General features: G+C 46.3%; 1 protein-coding gene across 1 annotated transcript in view; it reads right to left on the bottom strand.

The window, feature by feature from the left end:
* Nucleotides 1-16,134, bottom strand: part of SLC25A10 (solute carrier family 25 member 10) — a 257,944-nt gene extending 241,810 nt beyond the window's left edge. Inside the window, exon 1 of the mRNA XM_069655277.1 lies at nt 15,901-16,134. Within this exon, the coding sequence (XP_069511378.1) occupies nt 15,901-15,990 (90 nt within the window). The 5' untranslated portion in view covers nt 15,991-16,134. The remainder of the gene's footprint in view (nt 1-15,900) is intronic.
* Nucleotides 16,135-16,156: the final 22 nt, after the last annotated feature.

Raw genomic sequence — 16,156 nt, 5'->3', positions numbered from 1 at the left:
CTTGTTTTATGTTTGTTATAATATGAATGACGTTCAAGCACATGAATTTATTTTACTCATGGTGCCTTAGCAAAAGAATTACCCACACTATGTAACCCAAGTTTCAGCTCAAATATTGGATACTGAATTTAAGTAAGCAGTATACTAGGATGTGTAACCTCATCCCATGCTTCCCATTCTTTGTACATATGTCACACAAGCACTTTGAAAAGCCCCATTTGCAAGTTAACGCATTATAAAACTCAAATATTAATTTGCCCTGTAAGGATTTTGAGTAGGCAAAAGTCATGGTAAGCGTCTCCTATTTAGCATTGCTAACATTACCATATACAAGGAGAGCAACATTACAATATAATTTACTTGGCCTGTAAGGGATAATTGATATGTACTCTGCCTGGCATTATTCGTATTTAAAATTAGGGCAACACTATTCAAATAAGTAGAATGTTTTTTGACACAATCTGTAACCTTTCAAAATGTTTAGAGTTCCATGGAGCATAGACCTTAACAAATCATATCTTAACTCGCTGCTATACAAAAATGGTTTCACTGATCACTTGTATAATCCTACCCAACAATTGAAAGGTGGGGTATGTTGCAAACAATCTTGTATGTACTAAATAGTAATTGTGAACATGCAGACTTATGACATTTTCTTAAACTCCACATAATAGCATTATGAGGCTTTGCATTGGATTTGCTTGCAAAGTGTTGTAGGTATGCAAATCTCCCAGTTAGTGTTTGACTGCTACAATCCCTCACTTTTTACAGAGCCCTGTCAACTAATATTTGAGGCTAGTACAGGAGCCGGGGAGGGGAACGGGTGAAAGGGAACAGGAGAACACTCCTTTGGGGTGAAGAACAAACCAGCAACTTTCAACTAAATCAGATGTTTTGGCAGTACAGTATAATGAAGGAAATGCTTGCTAAAGAATAGGAAACTATATTAATAGTCTAGGACACTGCACCTTCTCTTTCCGTCTATGATTAACTGATGAGGGCTTTTCAATATAATCATGAGTTTGCATGTATTGCCTCCAGCATCCCCATGCATCTTGTTCAGCTGATAACAGTGAGTTTCAGAGGAGGTGTCCCTACTTAAAGAAGAAGGTACTCAGTATGTTGAACCTGTGAGCATTGCAAAGCTGCTATTGACAGGGCAAATATATGTAATGTTCTTTAACAGGGCACCAGAAGAAACCTCAGTAAGGCTCTTGATTTTTTTGTCCTGGCTGTGGTGAGCAAGGGTGGGCAAAACTATAAGCTGTATTATGTGCTCTGTAATTTCACTTCCTTTGTCAGGGCTACAAGCAGGGTTCATATATGATTTTACTCCATACTTGGAATTATGGACTTTATCGCCATCACTGAGACATGGCTCCCCTTAGCAGCTGGACCCACACTAGCTTTAGCCATCCCGGATAACTACAACATTATCCGAGCTGACAGAAAACACGGAATAGGAGGAGGTGTAGCAATTATTGCTAAATCCATCGTAAACATCAGAGAAGTTACCAACACAACCCTACCCTCAGCCGAACTCCTATCCATCAAACATCCATTATCTAACACCCAAACCATCCTACTACACATTATATACAGACCCCCAGGTCCCCTTTCTACCTTTGAAGAGGATATCTCTCTCCTACTCACTACAAATACTAAACCTAAATCACAAATCATCATCATGGGCGATTTCAACCTGGGACTCAATGACCCTAATGACAATCACGCCACCTCTCTCAATGACACCATTACTCATTTAGGCCTCACCCAACACATTAATAAACCTACACACACACAAAAGGAAGATCCCTAGACTGGCTTGCAGATGCCAACTGCAACCTTTCACTGACTGACATCACTCCTTGGGCTTGGACTGACCATCACCTTATCACATTCTCTCTAACCAGAACCATACCCATAACCACACCACCCTCCAGGATACTACTAATAATCTCCAGAAACAATCGCAACATCACTATAGAGAACCTTAGACCACTTCTCATGCCCATCAATAAAGTTAACCTTCCCACTCAGAATGACAACCCGTCTGCCCTTGTAGACCTATACAACAACACTCTGGAACTAGCTCTCAACCAGATAGCTCCACTTAAACAACGAAAAGCCAAACCTATTGCCCACTCCAACAAATGGTTCTCAGCAGAACTAAAGGCTCTCTGCAACATCAAAAGAACTGCGGAACCCAGCTGGAGAAAAGCCCCATCTCTCTCCACTAAAGACAATTTAGTCTCAGCCACCTCTACCTACAAATCTGCCATCATAAATGCTAAAAAAGAGATTTATAACACGAGAATACTCGACGCCAAATCTGGTACTAAAGAATTATTCACTATATTAAGGGAACTCGAATCACCACTGCCACATACAGAGGACTGCACTAAGGACAAGGCTTAGTGCAATAATATCCAGCTTGCCCTCGCCAACAAAATAGCCCTCCTACAAGCAAAGATAGAAGCCAAAAAAGCTAACCTTGCCGCCAAAGATACCCTCAATAGTAAAAAAGACGATACCATCCCCAACTGCCCCCCATTCCACTTCTCACCAGTCACAGAGGAGGAAGTAGTCAAGATAATCGCCAGCCTCAAACCATCCAACTGCAAAGGCGACTTATGCCCCGCCTCCGTCAACAAAGATGGAGCCAATGAGCTAGCCCCTCTCATCACCTCATTGATCAACTCTTCTTTCAAAAATTCAGTGGTCCCTAACAACCTCAAAGAAGCGTGGGTCCTCCCCCCCCTTCTCAAAAAACCCAACCTAGACCCCAACATCGCCACGAATTATAGACCCATCACCACGGTCCCTTTTCTCCTCAAAACCTTAGACAGATTAGCCTACCTCCAAATACAACAACATTTGGAAGACAACCTCCTAGGCTTGCGACAATCCGGCTTTAGACCCAGGCATGGGACTGAAACTGCCCTCTAGGATCTAAAAATCCAAATGGATGATGCCAAAGACAAGGGCAAACTGGCCATTTTGCTCCTGTTGGACCTCTCCGCTGCCTTCGATCTGGTTGATCACCAGATCCTCACACAACACCTCTCCTCGGCTGCCGCATTCTCGCAGAATGCCACCAATTGGAGTCAGTCATTTCTGTCTAACAGGTCGACTAGGGTCTTCGCCCCTTCCGCGGCTGCTGACCCTATCCCAATCCAATGTGGAGTTCCTCCAGGCTCATGCATTTCTCCCACACTTTACGACATCTTCACTAAGCTCTTCTTTGACCGTCTTGACGAACTGGGTGTCAGCTAGACTAATTACGCAGACGGCACCCAGGTCCTCATCACCCTCTCTGGTTGCTATGAAGAAGATGTTGCAAAGCTTAAAGAAATCTACCTTGAAATTCAAGCCTGGATGGCCACACACAGTGTTTGCCTCAATGACGATAAGACAGGACTGCTTATCGTAAGATCCCAGGCCAGCCTCAATAAATTGGACCCTAGGTACCAATCTTTTACCATTGATGGCAACATCATAAAAGTCTCCAAAGAGGTTAAAACACTAGGTGTGTACCTCGACTCCACCCTGTCGCTAAAAAACAAATAAGCACCACCATTTCAACCACCACCTACACCAATAAACTGATCAATGCCTGTTGGCCTTTTCTTTCCCCCTCCAGTTGCCTCACCCTATCTAGAGCGCTGATATTGTCTAAATTAGACTACTGTAACACACTCTACCTAGGCACCACCACAAAAAATCTGAACAGACTCCAGATTCTTCAAAATAATGCCTTAAAATGTGCCCTTAACCTCCCGCGCAAGGGTCACATATCTACGGCCAGCAAAGAAGTCCACTGGCTCCGTATCCGGGACAGAATTAAGCTAAGAACCCTTGTTATCACACATAAGTGCCTGTCACTCTCTGCCCCACGCTACCTATCGGACAAATTCACTAGACACTGCTCCAACAGACCCACCAGAACTCCTTACCTGCTCCAACTAAAGGTTCCCTACTACAACCTAAAAACAGCAGGAGGATCCAGTTTCCCAGTTCTCGCAGCTCAATGCTGGAATTCTCTCCCCCCTTGCAATCAGATCGGAAGCTTCTTTCTGGCCATTCAGAGCCATGGTGAAATCTTGGCTTGCAACAAACACCTTGCCATTTACTTACACATACTCCAAGCCTCTTCTCTCCGCCATCTAGAACTGTATATCCTACTTAAATCTTGAACCGGACCACCATGTAACTCGGTCCTCACTTTCCGTTGTAATTATTTCATGCCACACTCTGTACCATTCCCTTTTACCATTGAATGCATGTACCCTTTTTATTTATTCCTGTGTTTGTGTAACGATATGTAACTATGCTGTGCACATGATTATGCGCCCAGCTACCTGAGGGTTCGGACGCGCTCTATAAATAAACAAACCAAACCAATCAAAAGATTTTTCAGTAAAAAAGGTAGTTGGCTTTTCCAGTAGGGCTATTCCATGCTTATTAAAATCGGTTCTTTCCCCTTAAAATTCCTCTTGAGATCAGGCAGTAATATTATTTGAGTTTCTAACAATGCCACTGGTCTGGTGGTCATTGATTCAAAAAGATATCACTGGAACTTTGTGGGTAGACGCAGGGGTAGTTTCTTATATGTTCATGGCTACCTGTTTTTGTTTGGCACATTGCCCTTTTTTTACATAGTAATATCGATGGTGTATATTAATACTAGCTGTAAGACTGTTTTTTTAGTATATGTTGTTACAACTCACAGACCAACATAATGTGGATAGTGAGCAGAGGCCTAGGAATTCTGATCATCATATTATGTGGTGCAGTTAGTCTGATGCAATTATCGTCCTTCTACAAATGATGAGAGGCATTTTCTCCTGGCCCATGAATTACTCAAGTAGCACATTATTGGCACGTTTTCTGACAAATTCCTTTCAGTGACAATTATTCAATTAGCAAAAATTGCATAATGTCTGCATTTGTGACAGTCACTTCAGTGATTAGCTATACTTGTTTTTTGTCATACACAGGAGTTGTTTCCCGATGGCATTAAGCACTTTCTGTATCGTCTCCGAACAGTGCTGACAAACGAATAGCCACAACTAAACCTATTGTTTATCCTGAGAATGCAAAGCTTTTTTGGTACATACAAGTTTTTCTCTCTGTGCAGGAGTTCTTTTGTTAAGTACTATGGCATATCTTGAAGTCTTGGACTGGTTGATGAGCTATCCTTATAATCACATATAAAATAATTTTTATTTAGCCTATATTTTCAGAAAAAGGGTTGCAAGATGCTCCTTTTACACTGATTTGTAAAGAATCGCAGTGGTTGGGAAGGGGAAATTGTCTTCCAAACCCTTTAAGTAATGGTATCTCACTAACTATTCATGCTCAAAAAGTAGCTTACATCGTTATTCAGTTGCGCACATGGAAAATAATGTGCGCACAATGAAAAATCATGTCCGCAAAATAATTAGAGGGGACATTGACCTCAACAGAAATTAGTTGAATCCATTACTCAAATTAACCATATTAAATTAAGTTAGTTAGATTCCATTAGGCGGCTAAGTAGAACATTTTTCACAAGACTTCGGTCTTTAGTGGAGTGTCCATATAGTCCACTACTGCACACAATAGTTTTATGTCATTCCCTGAGATGATCTCAGACCACCAGGCATCCATGTCCTCATTGGTTGCGGGTGCCTTCACAGCTAATTAGTAAATGTTTGGATGATTCAGTAGTAAGACGACAAAAACGACGCAGATTGTCTTGCACTGACTTGTCACTTCTATGCCATAAAATTTGTTTCGTTCTAAGAAGGTTCATTCTGAGTCTTAGAAATTGATCTCTATGATGTGAAGGGCAGTGAAGCAGATATTGAGGTTGAGCATTTAATTTGTTTCGACCAATACCTAAAGGAATTGCAGAATGCATATTTGCTTGTTTCTCTTGGTTGATTATCCAAGACTCAAACTTTTTCTTTGCACATTGTGGGCGGTTTAATAGATCTATAATGTTTATGTCAGCCACAGAGAAAATATCGCGAAGCTGGTGACCCATGATTTTATTAAACTGGGTTGAGTGCCATTGCTTTCTCTTGCGAAGATCTGATAGGCCGGCGTCGGCGAGGGTACAAGTATTTTTCGCATTACAGCAAGCGATTTCCACAAGACTCTGGTGTAAAGGGAGTTTAATGACAATTCATAACTTAAATCAGTCATTGAGGCTGAATGCGGCAAATTCAAGACAAAGCCAAAAGCGACCCTCTAGTGACTGCCAGGTGTACTCATTGATGTTTCAACCGGCCTCTGCACCAAATCTATGGCGGGAACTACCTTTTGAAGGTAGAAAGTCAAAACAGGCGCCAGGGAAAATTTGCCATAATCTTTGTGAATCTTGGCGCCTTGCAGTGCAAACTTCGACATCCGGGTTTTTAGGTCAAGCGTCCACGGATGTTCACAGATTGAGTTGTTGAACTGAATTCCTAGATACCTTATAAAGGTCACGGAACTCAGGATTTTGCCGGCGACCAACCACATGAAAGACTTATCCTTTTTATTCAAGCGTCCAATTGTCAGTATTTTGCTTTTAGTTGTGTTTATCTCAAGTTTATTAGTTGCCAAATACTCATGAAGTCTCTTGAGCAAATGCTGAAGTCCGATCTGGGTACTATCCATTAAGACCAGGTCGTCCGCATAGATTATGCAATTAACAGGAACACTGTTTAACTTCTGGTGAAAAACACTGAACTTGGTCGAGATGTACAGGCAAGTCAGCCAAGAACAATTTAAACAATTCAGCGGCGAGTGGGCACCCTTGTTTGATGCCTTTTGCAGTTGTTATGGTGTCAGATAATTCACCGCTGTTGTTTAATCTTACACGTATCGATGTGTGCGCATGAAGAGCCATGACTGGTTCGAGTAGCTCAACCGGGCACTTCCAGACCAACAATTTTGACCAAAGCTTGCCCCGGTTTAAGCTGTCAAAAGCCTGCTTCATGTCAATAAAAGCAAGAAACAATTTTCCATTTGCTTTCGTAAATTTAAGTTTTAGAATAGTTAAGATCAAAAGATTGGCCTCGACTCCAACTCTCTTGGTGAAGCCTGTTTAACGTATGTCCAGGATCTTTGCGTCTTGTGCCCAAGATGACAACTTTTGTCGCAAATTTGAGCCACAAATCTTTCTGATGGTATTGAGAAGGGCAATTGGGCGTTAGTTGGAAGGATTGTCCCAATTGCCCTTCTTATCGCCTTGGACCATGACCCCAGAAGATGTTTGGTAGTTGATATTTGGGTAAACAACTTTTCGATGAATAAGGCCCATTCTTTTGGATGCTTTTTTAGCATCAAGTTTGTTATCAAGCCCGGACCTGCTGCAAGAGAGTTTTTAGACAGTGAATAGCTCTTTCAATGTCGTCCAGCGACATTTTCACAGCCCATGAGGCACCGTCCGAATTGGTCACCATGGCTGGCTCAGATTGAGGCTTCATAAACACAGTGGCAAAGTGCTTTGCCCAGACAGATCCTGAAATTGTGTTGGAAATGGCAGGTGGACATTTTGTATGGCCAGCGTTCAAGATCTGCCAAATTTCTCTTGCGTTTATTGTGACTAATAATTTCAACATTAGCTCGATTCTGATGGATTATAATTGCATGAGATTTAGCCCAATTAAAATACTGTTTTCTTCTGTTTTTGATTGCTCCCTGCAGATCTTTCCTGGGCAGATTTTTTTTTACAAGAGTCTCACATCCCTTCTCAATGTTTTTTTAGCTTCTTGGTTGACTGTGATATATAGATGCTTGTGGGAACGCCCATTTAGACAAGCAGCGTCCAAGGCAATGATGTGGTCGATTAACAAAGGTGTATAATCAGCTCTCTGCATATGAGAGAGTTTAGCAATCTTAAGACCTGGGTAATGAATTTGAGCTGCATTAATTCGAAGCCAAATTCGGTATCACGTTCAAACCAAGAACAGTTTAAGTCACCACAGCATATAACTGATAGATTATTATATGCCAAAGTTGCTTGGTGTATTATCTGCATGATCGAATTTACAAAGTTCTTGGTACTGATTTTCACAGGATGCCAATACGCATTTATGATCAATAAATGTTTCCGGTTGTACGTTACATCATCCTTGGTGTGAATAATTGTGCCTTGCACAAAGGGGTTCGGGTTGACAGACTCTCTGGCTGACCACTGTTGCGCTATTTTGATCATTGTTAATAGTCCTGTATGGACGACTTTTTACGTTTTTTACAGCTGGATTTAACAAAGAAGTAAAGCCGTCCCACATTGGTGCCTCACGAAGCCAGGCCTCCTGCAAACAAATTACAAGTACATTATCCAGTGGGACATCAAAGTCATTAAAAAGGTGCATGAAGCGGCGTGTGTTCCATGATATTAAGATAGATTGGCATTCTTGCTCCTCCAATCATAGCTATTGGGATGGCTGTCGTCTCCCACCGGAATCCTTAGGGCACTGCATTGCGCCTTGCTGTGTCTGCTAAGCACTTTCCTTAACAATGTAGATCGGTCTTCGATAGATTGATTAGAAGTTACTTTTGAGGGCTGATTTACTGATCGTGGACTCTCTGGAACCAGTTCGAGCGTTAAGTCGAAACCAAAGAAGAGTAAGTCGTCAGCAGCCTTCAGCAGCCTTCAAGATCGTATTGCGAACTCCGGCAGACACAATGTGCAATAGAACTTGGTCAGATGATTTTTCGGTTGCATATTCCACGATCTTGATGTCATCGGAATGTATGGTGCGAAGTGAGGGAACGCACTTGAATAACTTTAATACATTTGTACGATTTAAGTTGACTTTGTTGTCATCAACTTGGATATTCTGAAGATGCAATTTCCAAGTGTGGGTTGATGCTTCATTGCTTTTCGTCGAGTGGGCCCTTGTTATATAGTGCACACGATTGGTTTGTTGGTTTAACGTAAATCTTGGATTTAAGCGTGAGTCAGCTTGAGAAGCTGAATCACTGACAACCGCCTCGACTTTATTTGCAACAACCTTATCAGCAGTCAACTTTAGAACACATTGCTTCACCTTAGTCGGCTGCTGATTTGACGAAACTTGTGGGGACAATGCACCGTGGGTGGGAACTGTTGGTGCAATATAATCGCTAGCTGATTCATCACGGTGCGAATAAGTTGACAGATCGCATAAATTAATTGCAGACGAAGATGTAGACAGTGTAGATTCCTCATCAGAAACAATAGGTCTACGTTTTTTGGAATGATTGGCCTTGCCCTTCAGAATTAATGCTGATGAAACAACCGTGGATGAGTAAGTCGGTTGCACTTAGCCGGTTCGATTGAACAAGCTGAGTTTGGGAAGAGACGATATGTTACAAATACATTTTTTGGCGTTTGAACGCTAAGGCATCTTGTTTCTTTTAGATGCTGCTTTTTGAACGACTTTGGCCACCACTGCCTGTGCCAATTCACTGGACTTCACATTATCAAAACTGGGAGCAGGCTTGGCGGGACCAGTGAAGATTCCATACGATGAGAATTACCTCGGGGCATGATCCGGGGGCCCTCATTGGAACCTTGAGTTTCACCCACAGGGTCACCAGAGGGCAGGGCGAAAACAAAGCCATCCTTTGCGGCTGGAATGGATTTTAAATTTCCGCAGTTTGCAGCTTGTAGAGGTGTTGGTAATTTCACAGGGTCACTGTAGTCAGCAATCGGACGAGGAATTGTTAATAGTATAGTTGTGTCGCCCAAGTTGGACTGCGTGGCTTGGAAGGGCAAATTGGTTGCCAAAGTTGGAGCAGAATCCTGAGCTGCTAGATTGAACTCGACAGATTGGCCGTTGCATTCATTGTTTCGTAAATTAACATTGGACAAGACTCTGGCGTTATGACACATCCATTTCAGCATCAAGCAAGCCTTCAGCTAGGCTGTTATTTTGGCAGTGATGACGTGCGGCAGGATCACACAGCCGTGCTGCCACTGTACTGTCAAGTCGGCTTCTCTTATCTGTTGTTGAAGAAAGACATTGAATTTATCAATTTGATCCATTTTCATAGACAAATTCAGCAACAGTACTCCTTGGTCATGAATCGCGTCATTTAACGATTCATAAAGTTTGACGAAGGGGATCATGGCAAGTGAAGAAGCTGCCAGAACATTATTGTGAATTTGGGTAGAAGCAGCAGCTGAAAGTCTGGACCTTGATCCTACGTTAGAATGTTGTTCGGCCTCCGCAATCAAAGTGTTGGTAGAGGCTTAGTTTGAGGCCAGTGTCACAGACCTTTGTCCTTGCAAGTGAGAGGGCCCAGCTCTTTTATGTGCCGCTCTCTGTCCATTGGTGAGCGGGGTGCTGGCATTTTCCTTTTGAATTTCCAATCGTTTAAGAGGCGACTGGGTCAGTACGTGTTTACCAGGCATTGCCAATGGACCTTTTTTAGACTTGAAAATGTCGATATTTGCTGCAGAGGGCAAACGAGACTCAGCTCTATTAGTGGTTGAGTCCGAGGTGTTTTCCTCAAATGTCTCCACGTTAACGACATCTTGAGTGTGTGAATGTTTTAAAGTAGCCAAGGTTTGTGGCACTGCGCCTGGACAGTTCACATTCATGGTATTCTAAATATTCTTATTGGAAGTCGATTTGCAGGCAATTGAGGACTCGATCACAAGTTGAGGAGCTGCTAGAGCGGCATAAGCATACAGAGGACAGGAACCAATATTATCAACATTGGGGCAGGCTTGCTCCGTTGGTATATTAGAGTCTAGGGACCCATCGTATTCAACAGAGATCAGTATTTTGCTGTTAAAACTGTTGCTCAGTTTTGTGTCGTTGCACCCAGATGCCGCATGGGCCAAAATGGCAAGTTTCTCCGGCTGGGTTTCCGCAGTGGAAGTTCCTGTAGCTAATGCGGGTTCAGCGTGGAAGAGCTCGAATCACCTGCCGAGTGTTGCGTGTCCGATTTGGCCAGACTCTCAAGGTCAATCGTGTCATGAGGGGGCCCTCCTTTTGCAGGGTGTTTCGAATCAGAAGTCTCAGGCTCTACAATTTCGAGAGACTATTTTTTGCCGATATTGGGAGATGATTTGTCATTCAGAGGACAAATCTGGGAGTCAATGTTCGGGAAACCCATTAAATCGGCATCAGTAATATCAAAGGGTGAAAAGTAAATTTCCGAAATGTCAGCACTAGCCGGTAGAATCTGCTCGCAGAGAATCGCACTAGAGACTGGTATCAGATTGTTTAAAGTGAGCCACGTGGTTGTAGCAGGCATGATCGAGACAGGCGACTCAACGTCTATTGTTGCGTGCTCAGGCTCCAGCTCATAAATGGCATTCCTTGGCAACAACGGTTGAAGAGAGCTAAGTAGAGATATTAAAGGCGCTTCCACAGAAGTGATGACAGGTTTGTTCGACGGCAGCGGCAATGGCAGTGTAACAGTCAGTTTGCTTACCTTTCCGAGACCGGCTCCTGGTGGTTTCACAGCCGTCCATGGATTTATCATACAGCGCTGTTGCAGCGTCTTGTGCCGCGATAACAGGCCAGTCCTGGATGTGTCAGCCAAGGCTCACTGCGCACCGAGCGGACAGGGGCTCTGTGCCTGAACTCCGCGCTGCGCTCAGCGCGGGAGATTATTTTAAATAGCAACAGAAACAAAAACAAGCTAGTCCACGGAAGTGTTGCAGCAGCTTCTCTCAGCAACAAAGCAGCATAGAGACTGGGGCAGACTGGGACTATTTCATGTATTAACTCCCTCACTGTCTTCCTTTGACTCCATTTTAATGTATGTATGCACCCCACGTGTGCTTTGGACTGTTTATCGCAGCTGTAGGTGAAAGGTCACCAAAAACATATTTTTGACACGGGCCCCCACCAACCACGAGTCGTTTTCAGATGGCCCTGCAGTTTCATATTGCTTTGTATTCACTTCCCCTAACACTCGGGCGCTTACATGACATGGTCACTGGTTTTACTATGATTTATGCAGGCGTCGATCAAAACTCTGAAATGGCTCCATGTGTGACACAAGATTCCATTCTCAGCAGGCAGGCCTGTGCTTTCAATCAAATCGCAGCACATTGGTGCCGACCAGAACCTCAGATTGCTGTCTTAGCCATGAGGCAGTAGTTTAAATGTAGTATGGCCTCCATCACTTTCCTCTTTTGTGCTGTTGGTTCCTCAGATTTACTGATTAGAAATTGTCATTCTGATTTACTGCACCTTTTGGACATGGACACCATTATTATGGATGAAGATATCAGATGGCAACTGCACATGGATGTAATGTAGTGGCCCTTTAAGAGGGGTGTGGTGAGCAGACAAGGATCAGCACCGCGTCACCAGGTTAATAAAAGGGACCACTGCAGGCACGTGCAGCACTGCAGTGGAGACAGAGTTAGTGGCAACTCCTGGCTCCTTTGGTCTTTGAGTCGTGTTACTGTAGCTGCCTGGACTTGTGTGACCACAGTGCCCAGGCGTTGTGTGCCCCCAGTGTAACAGTATCAGGGGGTGATCCCGTGACTTGAGGGTGATTCCTCGTGCATCCTGAATAGCGTGCCCGCTATATCCCCAGGAGATACTAGGGTCCTGTGGCCTGTTCAGGTGCTCCGGAGCACGCCATAAAATTGGCGATGAAGGTGGTGGTGCCCAGTGTGTTGGGCTGTGTGCAGGTGGAAGGCACGTGGCAGCAGAAGAAACTAGGAAGCAGTGTTGGCCGCGAAGCGGAGGAGCGTGGAGATCCTCAGAGGAGGCGTTGGCTGCAAGGGTGAGGGGGCACGAGAGCCGCAAATAGTGTGTTCGGCATCTGCCGCAGAAGAAACTAGGGGGAGGCGTCGGCTGCGAGGTGGAGGAGCCGTTAAGATTCTGGGTAGCAGCGTCGGCCGCAGGGTGAAAGGAGGCATGGCCTCCACTCGGGAAGGCGCGCAACAGGACGAAGAGTGCTGCAGAGCCGGTGGCCTGCTTTGCGGATGCGGGGAGCCTATTTCTTCCCTGATCCCCTGGTTCAGAAAGTGAGCGGGAATCGCCGCAGGGCAAAGGGGCGCGCCCCCAGGCAAAAACAAAAAAGCCCGCCGGTGATACAGCTCAACGTGGGGTCCTGTCTTGTGGCTGCGGATGCCCCTGTTGTTTGGACCGCAGTCAAACGCAGAAGTAGAAGACATAGTCCCTGCAGGGAGGGACAGGGCGGCAGTAGAAAGACAGCTCCAACTGGAGCCGCACGTTCACGGCCTACTGAGGAGGCGCAGGTGAGGCCACGGGCACATATCCCCCCCGAAAAAACTGCACAGATAAAAGGGGAGGCGAAAGAACTCAATCAAGGACCATCCGCAGGCACGTTCTCCCCAAGCCCCCCCAGAACGTGGGCCTGATTCAGCCCACCAGAGAGGAACTACACCACTCCAGCAGCCCACCAACAAGCACAGGCAAAAGAGGTAACCAAGGCGTGCTCCTCCTGCAATCAGGCACTGGGAGAGGAAAGAGGGGAACACAAACACACCGTAAGGGTAGCGGCTCCACCCACTGTGCTTGTGCATCCTAGTGTAAGTGGGGGACCCACATCAGTGCCCATCATGAGCACAAAAGACGATGACGCCCAAGGCCGTTTCAACAAAATGGACAACTCGCTACATTACGTTTCTTTGACGTGGTGGGAGCACCCGCCAGCCTGGGCCCTCGCTGGGCGGCGTGGGTCGAAAATCTGGAACTATACTTCGAAGCCGTAGAGGTCAAGGACAAAGCAAAATGACCAACCCTCCTATATTCAGCCGGCATCGCAGTCCAGAGACTGTTCAAAACATTGCGGCCCAGGGACCAAATATACGAGGCAGCAATACAAGCCATGAATGCGTACTTCGTGCCCATGGTAAACAGGGACTACGAGAGATTCAGAATGCGCAGCACAAGACAAGAAGAAGAAGGGGAGAGCTTGGATGCCTTCCACGGGAGACTTCGGGGAATTGCACTGTCGTGTGCCCTGGGAAACTTCGAGGAGGATGAAGTGAGAGCACAAATAATATACGGGTGCAGCTCCACCAAGCTACACAGCTACGCAGGCAAGTTCTCAGGGAACCTGGGCTGAGTCTGGACAGAATTTTGGAATTAGACCGGGACCAAGAGCTGGCAGAGGTGCGCGCCTCGGTCATAGACAACTCGAGGCAGTTTATCAAGCTCGAAGAGCCCTTCCAGCGAGTGAAGCTGGAGGAAGTGTGCGCGGTAAGCCGATGGCAAGGCGGCAGAACGTCCAGAAGAGGGGAATGGCCACGGAAGGAGGCAGGCAACATGTTCCCCCAGTGCGGATGGGACCTGCCGCACACCAACGAGTGTCCCGCGAAAGGGCACATGTGCGGGAGGTGTGGAAAAGATGGACACTTTGCAAGGGTGTGCCTCGCACCGGCACCAGCCCGCGCGGCAAAGCCAGCACCCAAGGAGGAAGAAAGGCAACGACAAAAGTCGGGAAAGAAGTCGCCCAAGAACGAAGTGGTCCATGTAGCTGAGAGCCAGGAGCATCAGTACATGCTCGAGGACAAAAAGGATGTGTTCCTTCTATCGTGGGGCGGCACTGACGGCTGCAAACAGCCCGGAAGGAGGTCTGCTGGGAAAGGACATTTCCCACCAGGACATTTTGACCCTGGGATACGATGAACAGCCTAGAAGGAAGCATTCGTCAGAGGGGTGCCAAAATGTTCATTATAAAAGTTAACGTTATTACAAATGGTGTGGACTGAAAGACACCAAACATGTTGGCGGCTGGCAAGCCTATGTTAAATGTTAATGTTGTTTGTTTCGTTATAATGAAGGAGGGATGTAATGTAGTGGCCCTTTAAGAGGGGCGTGGTGAGCAGCCACAGATCAGCACAGCATCACCAGGTTAATAAAAGGGACCACTGCAGGCAAGTGCGGCACTGCAGTAGAGACCCAGCAAGTGGCAACTCCTGGCTCCTGTGGTCTTTGAGTCGCGTTTTACTGTAGCTGCCTGGGCCTGTGTATCCACAGTGCCCAGGCGTTGTGTGCTGGGTGCCCCCAGACTAACAGTATCAGCGGGTGTTCCACGACTTGAGGGTGATCCCTCATGCATCCTGAATAAGAGAGCTCGCTATACCCCCAGGTGATCCTGGGGTCGTGTGGCGTGCTGAGGTGCTCCGGGCCACGCCATAAAAATGGGAAATGAGCATGGAAAGATTGCCTGCAAAAGTGGCAATTTCAATAAACTATGTTTTACATTCAAAATGCTTGCTTTCCATTGGTCTCCTGAATGAAACGCAATGCATTATGTTGTGCTCCCTGAGACACCTTACAACAAAAACCCCCATGTTTCAACTAACAATGTTGAGGTGTGTACTACTTGCTGGTGCAAACTTTTACAGCATATGGGCACAAGAAACAAATCTTACTCCCGTACTGAAAATCAAAAGTCGGCCCCCATGTTGGTAAATAGGTACATGACTGGGCAAAAAGCCTCCGCTAATAATTGAAGCTGATCGTGTGGAATTGGGCACAGCCAAACACCCCTCAACGAGATGGGCATACCAACAGAGATGGGCACAACTCACTCATGGAAGAAGCTCATAGGAAGGGGGTATTCACCCACACAACAGTGCTACGGTCGACCAACACAAGCCAAAAGCCCATATCGGAAGATACACATATGCATATGTCGCGCTCCAGAGCTTCGCAAAGATGCCACCCCTTGATCATAGCAGTCCCTCCCCCCCCCCATGTCTAAGCACCCCTAAGAGAGAAGCAGAGCACTGCAGTGCCAACTCTAGATGCAGATCCAGCATATTATCACATGCCTGAAGGCCCAAAACCGCGCACGGTGGTCAGGGTGGCTCCTCGGCCAACCACCTGTGCTCCGCTCGTTGCCGCTGCCACCCCCTCTGCCCACAACGCCCCTGGGTGCCCCACTACGCCGAGCCCCTCTCGGCTGCCCTCTTCCCGGTCCCCTCACCTTGAGCAGGTCCAGCGGGTGGGTGCAGCAGGCCGCTCCGCAGGAGGCCAGGCCCCCAAAGTACCAGCGGGACACCCGGCGCTCGGCCATGGCGTGTACTGTCAGCGTGTGAGCCCGGCTGGGGCAGGCAGCGAGCCAGGGACAGGGGGTGGGGGCGGCCTGGAAGCAGAGGGGGCTGGGCCTCGAGTCAGAGGGCCGGGCCTGGAAGCAGAGGGGGCCGGGCCTCGAGTCAGAGGGCCGGGCATGAAGGCACAGA

Source organism: Ambystoma mexicanum, chromosome 3q (assembly GCF_040938575.1).
Source record: "Ambystoma mexicanum isolate Mex_15411 chromosome 3q, UKY_AmexF1_1, whole genome shotgun sequence".
NCBI lineage: Eukaryota > Metazoa > Chordata > Amphibia > Caudata > Ambystomatidae > Ambystoma > Ambystoma mexicanum.
The sequence above is the reverse complement of the archived record's forward strand: the minus strand, read 5'-3'. Positions and strand labels throughout refer to the sequence as shown.